The following is an 11,085-nucleotide window of genomic DNA, read 5'->3' on the forward strand; positions in this document are numbered from 1 at the left end:
TAAATGGCTATACTTCAAATAATATAGGCCTATTCGGAGAAAAGAACTCGCTATAGTAACAAGCAAATTACCTCTTTCCACGTGTTTTAATTCAAAGGCAATGTCGACGATGCCAAACTTTTCCCTCGAAACAATTGAGCGAAATTTTGTGTAATCTGTTATTTGCATACTTCACATTCACCGATAACGTGAAAATAAACCAGATATATGAAGCCTCGTAAAAATGGGTCATCTAAAGCCCACTGCGCACCAACGCGTAAAATCGCTGGAGACAAAAGACTGAAAATGGTGTCTTTAGTGTCCATTGGTCCCCAAATTCGGTCACACAACTTAGTCTTCTTTTTTTTTTTTCTCTCCCCCTCCCTCGCCCATCAGTGAGCAGCGGAAAATTTCAACCTTTTCTGTTTCTGTCTTTGGTTGCAAAACCACACTCGCACCACATTTTTTTTCAGGTCCAACTTTTCGGCTATCGCGGCTATTTTCTCGGACGACGGTCGCGGCTGCACCGCGAAGTAAGCCTCCAAAGACCGCTTCTCCGGGGCGGCTATCGAGGTCCTCTTGCGCTTCTTCTCCGCTCCGTTGAAAATGTCCGGTTTGCTCATCTTCTCCCGCTGGGCCCCCTCGGCCTCCTCCAGCCACGCCTGGAGGATGGGTTTGAGCGCAATCATATTGTTGTGGGAGAGAGTCAACGACTCGAATCGACAAATTGTACTTTGACTCAGTGAACCCACGCCGGGGATTTTGAGATTGGCCAGCGCGCCGCCTACGTCCGCCTGCGTAACCCCCAGCTTGATCCGCCGCTGCTTGAACCTCTCCGCGAACGCCTCCAGCTCCCTCGGGTCCGTGTCCGAGTCGTTGATGGACGGGAGGCCGGCGTTCGTGAGCCCCGGGCAGCCTTGACTCCCCACGTGATGGCCCGGTAAGAGCCCGTGGTGCGTGAGAGGCGAGTTCATGCTCATAGCCTGGTGCGAGAGGTGGCTCAAGCCGTGCATGTGAGCGTGCGGGTGGGAGGCGGAGATGATCCCGCCGCCGCCGACGCCGCCGCCTCCACCACCCCCGCCGCCTCCGCCGGTCCCGTCGTGCGCACTGGACATGAGAGACAGGGACGAAGAGCTGATGTGATCCATGAGGTCCGGGGGCTCCAGGTTCTGGTGGTGGTGGTGGTGATGGTGGTGGTGGTGGTGGGCCAGTGGAACCGTGGAGTTCGACGAGCACGGCACGGTGTTCATCGTGTGGTAGGTGGCGTCGGGCTTGAACGGGTGCGTCTTGCCCTGGGACACGGCGATGTCCACCGCAGCCAAAGCCTCAGCCCGGGCCAGGAGGGTCTCATCCAAACTCGCAAATATGTTACTCTGCAGCTGCAAGAGCGCGGGGGGGGGGGGGGGGGGGGGGGGGGATGGATGCGTCCGAAATGGGGAAGAAAGAGACACGGAGAAGAAATAGAAACAGAAATTAAGACATTAGATAAACGGAATCGGGAATCTTTGTGTCCGTCGGGATCTCAGCACAATAACTAAAGTATTCCCAAAGAAGAGAGAAGTAAAAGAAAACGTATAAAGTCAGTCCTTCTCAAACAGAAGATTCTAACACGAGTTGTGGAAGAAAAAGAAAAAAACATTAAAGTGCGCGTATTGTCTGCGTGTGCCTCGGAGCAAGCGTTATTACGCACGGGATCAGACAAGGCACAGAGCAGGACAACGTGAAAGTTTGAGCGGGTTATTTACCTGTGGAGTTTGTAGACAGGCTCTCCTAATGGCTTCCGAGCTGGAGTGCATGGTGGCGTACTTGTGCTCGGGCAACGACGGGTGCATGGCGAAGTGCGGCTGTTTGCTGTTCATGGACATCATCTTGGCGAGCTTCTCCAATTCAAAGTGCAGCGGCAGACGGGAGAGAACGGCCACTTCAGCTGGATGAACAGCGATCCCTTTGCCTATCCGGTAATGATGCCGCGCAGGGCGCTGCGTATTTTGCGCAGAGTGTGTGCAGCCTTGAGCCCGGAGATCACAGAGATGCCTGCAGTCTCTCAGACGCACTTATCTGTCTACTGTTTCCCCCCACTGCTGGAGGGGGGGGGGGGGGGGGGGGGGATGAGAGGCTCTTACACCTGAGCGCCTCAGATCTCGTCAAGCCCGCGCTCGGCTCTGCTGCTCTCGCGAGACATAAACTGCCAGAACAGCGAACAAGCTGTCAGATAAAAAAAAAAAAAAAAAAAAAACTGCGCACAGGGCACGCAGGAGCATCTGGAGGCTGCGTTTTAAAGGGCTTACGCGCACGCCACGCACTCCATCCAGTCACGGAACCACTTCGGTCCCGATGCCTTCAGGCCTTATTCTTTACCTATAGAGGCCGTTAAAACATTGGCATAATTCTGCTTATTCTAGGAGCCATATATTTTTTTTTTTAGCAGAGAGGTATCATAGGGTGTTTAAATAATAAATATTCCATTCTGTTATTCGTGCGTAACGCCAAAACGCCCAGTCCCAATCCAGCAGGAATAGCACGGACGCATTAACCCTTAGAAGTAATGACACCACCGCCTTATCATTAAAGCCCCATCACCGCCAGATGAGCACTAAACACATTGATTTAATACGCCACTGTAACCTTGCGCACACTCTTTACCCAAATTAATTAATCCCAATGAATTAACATTTCATTTATTCAAACCGCAATGGTTGCCCAATTAAAATTTAATGCAGCGATTAGAGGTATGTGAAATATATATGATATCGTTAAATTTGCATAATAAATAAGCCGCTTTCTGGTATAATGGAATTATCGCGCGTGTGGGGTCTATAATGTGCACGTCTGCCACGAACACGGTGCGTTTTCCCCGACTTCTAACGGCAGCAAATTAATTACTGTTTAATGTAAGATAGTGTAACTAATCGGGAGAGGTAGCCCAACACCGAGAATTGCTGTTTGAGTTCCCAATCGAAGTAGAAAATTCACTCCAAAATAAAAGGCCAATACAGCCCATGGAATTCAGAAAGGCAGATCATGTTGCTATAGGCACTATGCAAACCAGAAAGGAAAACGCAAGAGGGACAAGGAACCTTCACCAGCGTTCTACCAGTTTATTTTCAGCCTTACATTGCAATATTTTATTCAAGGTACTGTTTCCCATGATAGTAATTCTTGCCAGCCAATAAACCACGAGGACTTCAAACCGTTGTTAATTCATGAAAGACCATATTATTGTCAACTAAATACTTTGCAAAACATCTGACAAGTTTATTTTTATATACACACACACACACACACACACACACACACACACACACACATATTTTTTTTTGCTTCAATTTATGTATTACAAAAGACAAAACTATGACAGACAGTAACTCCTACATCACATTCAGAAATGTATTATGTATTCGGTAAAGGTTCTGGTCACGTGTTGCCGTGAACGCCTGACCCGATCACACGGCAGTGAGAGCGCAGCCTTCACATGAGCTTTGAGAGTTTCGTGGGGCTGCTCACGTTGAAGGGACTGTGGGACTTTCTCTTTGCCGGCTGGGCGATATTCAGTTCATCTTTCGTTGTGTTTATAGGTCTCCCGTTGCAGCTGGAGGAGAACGAGGGGTTTACGTGACCGGGAGAGCCAGAGTGGCCGGCCTTATTCTCTTCTGGCGCATTAAAGAGCAAATCAAAAGACAGTTCGTCGTTTTGAGAGCGCACGCCGACACCTGTGCGATCGCGGATGTCGACCTCTGCATCCCCGTCCGATCCCTGCGCAGCGAAACTTTCCTCTGCAGAGACCTTTGGAGGCTCTTTGTCATTCGGAGGGCTGTCCGTGTCGTCGCACGGCGCGCGGCTTGATGAGACGTCGTGGCAGGTTTGTTCCGGGACGAGAGTGTCGTCCAAGTCGGCGGGAATGGAGGCAGCCAAGGAGAGCTGCGACCCTCTGCTACTGGAACTCTCTCCATCCAGCATCGAGTCCAACTCGGAGATTTTGTCCAGATAAGCTGCATCCATGGAGGCTTCGCTGGACATGTGAGAACTTTCAGGGTCATCGCTTACAAAATTGGCACATGTGGCTCCTTCAGCTGAGCTTTCTTTACTTGGACTTGGCTCACTAGATTCAGGTCTTTGCCAATCCCCCCACAAGACGGACTTCGATGGTTCCACCTCAGCGCTTAGACTAAAATCTTGATGGAATTTCTCAAGGCTGCTGAAATGGTTTTCCATCACACTTTTACTCGGACTAGGAAAGTCTTCAAAATTTAGCTTCCTCAGATAAGACATCGGTTTAAACGCAACTTTTTTCTCTCTGATTCCAGGGCTCCTCAGCGTCAGGGACTGGAAGGCAGAAGACGGGGTGGTGGGCAAAGGCTCAGATGAGTTGCCTTTGAAGTCCTCTGCCATGTTCTTATTTTCCTCTTTTTGATCTGTAGATGGCAAACATTCAAAACTGTGATTTCTGGAAAAGATTTGATATTCAGCTTCTGGATGGCTGCAGATTGAGCCCCTCTCATTGTCACTCAAGCTTCTCATCATCATGTTGATCTTCTGTTGCTGAGTGATAGCTTCTGATCCAGCCGTGCTGCTCCTACAGCCTTCATGCACTTCAGGACGTCTGTTATCAGGCCCTCCAACCCGAGACTCCAGGTCTTCAATGTACTGGTCACTGCGTTCCAGAGCCCTCTTTAAGTGGTCGACATCGCGCTCATACTGCTGGATTTTAGCTTCCAGCGCCGCCACTGTGTACCTTCCAAACCTGGGGACAGATGTATTGTCAAACTGTTTTAGACTGTTTTAGGCTTGACAAAGCAGCATGAACACAAGAGAGACACTTACTTCTGTGGTGATCTGTTTGTCACCTCTGCTTTCAGTCTCATATTCTCCTGGACAAGGTCAACATTTTGAGATCGTAATGTCTTGTTTTTCTGGGGATACACATTTGCGAAATGTCACACATTATTCCATAGATGGGCAAAAAAAGTCCTGAAAGCTTTCAATGAAATGTTTTAGAGATCTTCCGAGGAATAGAGAAAGATTTTCATGGATTTTTGAGGCAGATCCCAACAGAAGTATGCTCCAGATTGTTTTCTGCACTCTCTAGTTTGCCTGTTGGTAAACTGGTGTGAACATCAGGAAACGAATAGGCATGAAGTACTGAAATGATGAACTTTCAATGCTGGCATTTTGTTTTGTCATGTTAGCAAATTGCTAGATTTACTTCCAAAAAACTTTTTAAAAAAAGGTGAGGGGGTCCTGGGTCACAAAGGAACTCCGGGTACAATTTAGGATCCCAAACCTTCTCAACATTATTAAATAGGTTCAGCTAAAGAGACAACTCTAAGATTGTTCAGCCTTGGCAAGGAAAACGTAGCTCCTTATGGAAGAAGAGCTACATTTTCTGCACTTGTTTTACCCGATAAGTCACTAAACAATATGAACAGGAGCCAGTTTCTTCTTAAGATGCTTTTGCCATCTTCACACTTGTACTAAATAAAATGGGCTGCATACCTCTTTTAGTTTGTCCATGTCCTGCTTCACTTTGTCACAAACGTCTGTCGCTGCTCGCAGCTTGTTTGTCCACTCTTCCAGGATGTAGGGGTCGACCTTTTTGTCAACTGTGTTCACCGTCTTAATGCTGCAGGGATCCAAAGCGGTCTTCAGTTGAGATTCCAGACTTTGATTTCTTATTTTCAGGTCTTCGTTCTCTCCGATGAGCGCTTCGATTTCATCCTGTTGGAGAAGAGCAACACGTCATCACAATGAGAATCATCAGCACTGTTGTTTTCCTTATTTGGTAACCTGAAAGAGAGACATTATGCTGTAATATGAAACAATAATTAATCGCATTTGATGCTGCATAATGGGTTATACAGCATGTCAAATCATTATTTTAAGGGGAAAATAATCAATGCCGTATTGCAACCCATCAATACACTGCTATAACAGATAAAAGCATCATTCTTAAAAATCTCTCAGTGGACATATGGCTTTAACTGAAAGTCACCTTTGTTTTTATGTGTTATAGTGATAAATGTAAAACACACACGTGTGGAAGCCGTACCTCATACTCCCGCAAAAGCAGCTCGCCCCTGGTTTTCCTAAGACATTTTCTCATGGATGGGCCGTCGCTGTGATCAGTCTCATTTGTGCCGCCTGTAAATGGCAGGTAGGTAACAGATAAACAGACTTGACAACAAAACACATTTATCAGCGTTCACCGAGGTTATTGATCGGGCTATCCAAAAGGCAGTTCAGTTGTTTTGTATGCAGAGACTTGTGGTGGATCTCGGTAAACCGGTAAAGCCTCGTCTTTGAAGCTTTCATGCGTTCCATGTGATTTTATATATGGACAAATGATTGTTGGCGGCATCAGAGGTTAATGTCAGCTTCACTCCATTCTACACAGAATGCAGCTTTAGACATGTTCAATCTGCCATTACAACATTACCAGGGTGAAATTACTCAATTCTTTTTTTTTTTTTTTTTAGGCCTGTACGAACGTAAAATCAACACTTTTTCTAAGTCACTTTAACTCGGGGTGTAAACTTGGATACACTCCCAATTTATCTGCATTCAAAGTGAATGAGGACAGTCAGATTGGAATTAATGTGACTTTCTGTACTGAATAATCACATGCGGACGACACAACTCTGATTCGGTGCACGTTTGCCTGCAGTGCGAATATGGCATTTGATTCATGGGGGGGGGGGGGGGGGGGGTCATAGGCCCAAATCTTTCTGAAATGAGACAGCAGACCACTCATTGCTGAACATGTTCTGGAGATGAGTGATAAGGATGATGTTCAAGCTGCAAAACTTTCAGCTTCAACAACATTTTTAATGTAAAATGTGTTATTCTAAAGAGGGAAGAAGCCTCACAATACTATTACTTCGTGTGTGTGTGTGTGTGTGTGTGTGTGCGCGCGCAGCTACTCACCGATTATCTCTCTGCACGGATTCTCTGCCGTGATGGGGACTCTGCAAGTGGGACATAGGCTGGCTGTCTTCAGCCACATTTCTATGCAGGACGAACAGAACACGTGGTGGTTGGCACAGATGACCGGCTGCCTGACCTGCGCACGGAGAAACGCAAGCACACGATTCGTAAATATTGACAGCAAGATGCTCGAACGTAAATAAACCTTCAAGAATCCGACTCTAACGTCAGCTGCGTGACCTTCGAGTGGCGTTAATGGTGGGAAAGCAACAACAATAGCGACACAGCGGAAGCGACAGTTTTTGTAAACACAGCATTTTAGTTTAAATGCAACCGGACGATGGTTATTACCTTCCCGAGACATATCTGGCAGGAAATCGGCAAAGTCAGAGAAAGGGTGGATGTCTGAAAGTTCATGTTTTGGATGAACACACTGCGGGAACACGCGCGACCGCTCCTAAAGAGGAAATGCAAATTTCCCAAGAAGCACTCGCTCCGTCGAGCGCCAACCTCTGAGCTACGGAAGCCACAGAGGCCCAAAGGATGTCATTCGCGGATGTTTAAAAAAATCAATGCTTCCGCTTTCCGCCTCACAGACAACCGTGCAGGAAAAACTACAGCACTTCCAGTGCCAAAAAAAAAATCTCACAGGTTTGATTGGGAAAGAAAACTTAATACTAAAATAATTTTTAAATCCATAAATTATCCAGAGATGTTAAAATTACATGTTGAAAAAATAATTCTGGAAAAAAGTCAAATAGAAGCTGGAAAAATAAATATGCCATACGAGAGGTTCCAAATGTTGAATGTGATTAAAATAAGGAAGAAAAAAAAAATATGTACAAAGAAATAGCCCTCATACAAAAAATCCATGTTCTTTGTGTAAACTCCATGCTGTAGGTCAATGTGCTCCCCATTAAAGAAAGTAATGTCAGCTTTGATTATTGCCTCTGTTCTTATGTTAAGGTAATAAATCACATATCATACCAACAACATACCAAAAATTACAATGTCATATTTTGATAGCCTTCGTCTCAGGTAAATGATCAAATCTATTACAAATCCATGTATAATTAGCATAATTTCATTTACTAATATTTTAAATGACATCCAGCACAGATTAAGCATCAAGAGCCATCATTCATATCTAAACTGGTCCTGTGCTTCATTGTATCACAAACCAGGGCATCCTCTCAGGGTCTAATGTGATTAGAATTGACTGACTGCAAAAAGCTTGTATCCTGATCCCAGTTTAAGAACATGCGTATGTACTTGATTGTTTTCAACAGAATATGAATTGATTACAGACCACAGCATCTTTGCAGTCATTTCTGAGACATAAAATGTTTTACGAAGATGTTTGAAGTTTATATATACACAAGTAATTTTATTAAATTAAGTTATACATATATTGCACCAAATAAAATATGTTATGTTATTTGCTGTCACTTTTCTATCATCACTTCTGTAATTTATTTAAATTTATACAGGTATATGCAAACAAAGGGCTGGTATGCAAACAACGAAATATTCAAATATTTTTAGCAACTCTCTGAGATTGAACAAAAAAAAAGATGTTGATGTGTTTGCAGTATTCAGGTCCATATTCATCTCAATATTTTTAGCAACTTCAAAGAGCACCTGGCATGCACGATGCTGTCAATGAGACTTTCTAGTGTGCCATAATAAATCTGCGAATTGTATGTGAAGTCGTTGTTGAACTCATGAGTTCTTTCACGGAAAACGCACTCAAGAATAACAAATAAACTGAGATCAAGGAAATACCCATTTTCCCAACAAGTCCTATTGTCCCTCGAAGACACATGGCGTTACAGCAAGCCAGTCATTAATTGGTGACAGTCAATTAATCACAGCTGGTTCAGACTACTGCATCTATTGATCTTGTTCGAGCACTTATTTTTCATCCCTAAATGACACCGATTGCCAGGTTTGACCAGCATGTGTAATGGACAGCGAAGAACCAATGACCCGAGTGTCACTCTTACAACTGGTCAGGATTTAGACCCCCCCCCCCCATCCCTGGCAAATAGCATCTTTACCATTTAGCCTGGAAAGGTTTAGACTGCCCTAAGAGCACAACAGCGAAACAGTGCGCTCTGGTGCTCAGATGACCTTTTCTGTTTAAGGCTTAATCTCTGACAAATGCTTGCTATAATTAGCCTGATACCCCCTGCATGGACTGTCAACCCACCCAGCCACTCTCTCTCTCTCTCTGTCTCCATCTCTCTGTCTCTGCTACTGTCTTCACACAGTGTCCTTTTTGGAAACCGTCACATAGTATATGAGGGACAAAATATAGGAAACGTTTACGCACATATTGGAATATATAAGGGAGGATACGATAACCATCTTTACCGTCATGCCAAACAAGTTAATATCTCATTGTTTGGTTTAAGGGAAGTGATGAATTAGACACATGGTGGGAGTATTTAGAAATAATCACCCAATTTCTGTGTGAATGCATAAATAATGAAAATCCAGTAGTAAATTTTAAATGTTACAAAAACAGAAAAGAAAATGCAAAGAATGAGGTATTGTAGGGTGGCACTATAAGAGTAAAAAGATTAGCCAATGCATTAGAAGGTTTAAGATAACATTCAATGGTAACCTGCAGACCTCATCTATTGATTAGCCACTATCACAGACAGTAGCGTGTGTGTGGGTGTGTGTGTGTTTGAGTTGAAATTCAAAGAAATAAAGAAAATGTATATGCTTCTAAAGAGTGCATGAACTGGAAAGTGCCCATTGGTGATTTTAATTTAATCAGAAATGCTTTCTTGTAATGTCTGGAAAGAAGTAAATACACAAATAAATTCCACATTATGTAAAAAGATTTCCTCTGAAGTTTGAACTTTGGGATGTAAAATCAGTAAATGTTGCTGATCACTTTCCAACGCTGTTGAAATTAAAAGCCTCTGGAAGCCTTAGCTTTATCCAGAGATGGCACACCATGCATCCCTCCCACTGCAGTCGCAAACACATGTGAAATAGATGCATAGCTACAAATCCTTGTTTTATTGGAAAGGGGTCTAATTATTAGGATGTAAGTCAGGCTGTGACTGGAGGCTCGTCTCCTTGATGCGGGCCGCGGTTTATATTTATCCCCTCCTCTGCAGCTACAGCAGCAGTACCACCATCACTACCAGCAGTGTGTGGTGCTTTTATTACATTGCCCAAAGGCAGGTTCAGCCCTGTCACAGTCAAACACACATGCACACACTCACATGCACATCCACACAGCCTGCACGACCGGCAGCCAGTTGCGTCCCCTCCACAGCAGTTACCCCACATCCCCATGCAGACCCACATGGGCCCTTGGGACAGTGGAGGGGAGGGGGGGTGGGGGTATTATGGTAATACTATAGCCTGCTGCTCCCTTCCCCTCTCCTGTAGCACAGCTGGGAAGGACCATCATTACAAGTATTGTAGCAATCTGTTTAACAGGGATGCATTGTAGAGGTTGGGTGACAGAGAGGGGATGAGTGCTGCATACATAGATCACATAAAATATGATTAAAATGTGTGTGAGGGGCGCAGGAATAAAATGCAAAACTTGTTATGAACACCTTATATCAAGTCCACTGTCAAAGTGTCCAGTAGTAAATCTCTATTTTCACCTCTTTACTTTTTGGTTTTTATTAAAGGTTTCTTGTGTTCGGCTGGTCATATCTCAAGACAGGGGGCCTGTGGCACATAAGAAATAAATAGGGCATAAAGTACATGAATCCGAAATGTCCCATATAGCTTTGGAAATCTATTTTATAGTGTGTCGCAAGCTGGAAATCCATTGCAGACTGACCAAAAATCAAATAATCTGCTATTATGGTCAAATTATCCCAATTATAATCAAAAGTTCTCTGACCAACTATATTTAATCACAAATGAAATCCAAGAAATGCTGCTTCAAATACCATCGTTTGCAATACATTAATGATTATGTATGAGGAATGTTTGCTCAGGATAAATATAACTGAATATATTTTCAACAGACAAAAGTATTCCGCTGCTTGTCATGGGTTGGAACAGAAAGATTCGTCGCTTGGATTCAATCATCATTACAGTATTTTTAGGGAACAGGAGATATCCATTACTTCCTTTCTCCTCTCCATGCCCTCCTCCTCGTTCTATTTTCAGCTCACTTTTTAGCAGAAAGTTCGATTGGTA

At 44.3% G+C, this 11,085-nt stretch overlaps 2 protein-coding genes across 2 annotated transcripts; both read right to left on the minus strand.

Annotated features, from left to right (window-relative positions):
• Positions 1-371: 371 nt before the first annotated feature.
• Positions 372-1,847, minus strand: pou4f1 (POU class 4 homeobox 1). Its single transcript, XM_068759433.1, has 2 exons — positions 1,725-1,847; positions 372-1,358 (listed from the first exon to the last, which is right to left on the minus strand). The coding sequence occupies exons 1-2, from the start codon at positions 1,845-1,847 to the stop codon at positions 372-374; spliced, it is 1,110 nt and encodes a 369-aa protein (XP_068615534.1).
• A 1,220-nt stretch (positions 1,848-3,067) lies between these two features.
• On the minus strand, positions 3,068-7,317 carry obi1 (ORC ubiquitin ligase 1). The gene is made up of 6 exons (XM_068759348.1): positions 7,252-7,317; positions 6,901-7,036; positions 6,026-6,117; positions 5,473-5,694; positions 4,801-4,889; positions 3,068-4,720 (listed from the first exon to the last, which is right to left on the minus strand). Exons 1-6 carry the CDS (start codon positions 7,315-7,317, stop codon positions 3,448-3,450), a joined length of 1,878 nt encoding a protein of 625 aa, XP_068615449.1. The 3' UTR covers positions 3,068-3,447.
• Positions 7,318-11,085: the final 3,768 nt, after the last annotated feature.

The sequence above is a fragment of the Brachionichthys hirsutus genome, chromosome 1 (assembly GCF_040956055.1).
Source record: "Brachionichthys hirsutus isolate HB-005 chromosome 1, CSIRO-AGI_Bhir_v1, whole genome shotgun sequence".
NCBI classification, from domain to species: Eukaryota; Metazoa; Chordata; class Actinopteri; order Lophiiformes; family Brachionichthyidae; genus Brachionichthys; species Brachionichthys hirsutus.

Bases quoted from the DNA above. Each gene is read 5' to 3' on its own strand.
- pou4f1 (XM_068759433.1), bottom strand. From the start codon at position 1,847: ATGATGTCCATGAACAGCAAACAGCCGCACTTCGCCATGCACCCGTCG. The intron at 1,359-1,724 runs GTAAATAACCCG...GCGCTCTTGCAG, and splicing joins CCTGTCTACAAACTCCACAG to CTGCAGAGTAACATATTTGC.
- obi1 (XM_068759348.1), bottom strand. From the start codon at position 7,317: ATGAACTTTCAGACATCCACCCTTTCTCTGACTTTGCCGATTTCCTGC. The intron at 4,890-5,472 runs GTATGCAGCCCA...GTGTATCCCCAG, and splicing joins ACATGGACAAACTAAAAGAG to AAAAACAAGACATTACGATC. The intron at 4,721-4,800 runs GTAAGTGTCTCT...ATCTGTCCCCAG, and splicing joins ACAAACAGATCACCACAGAA to GTTTGGAAGGTACACAGTGG.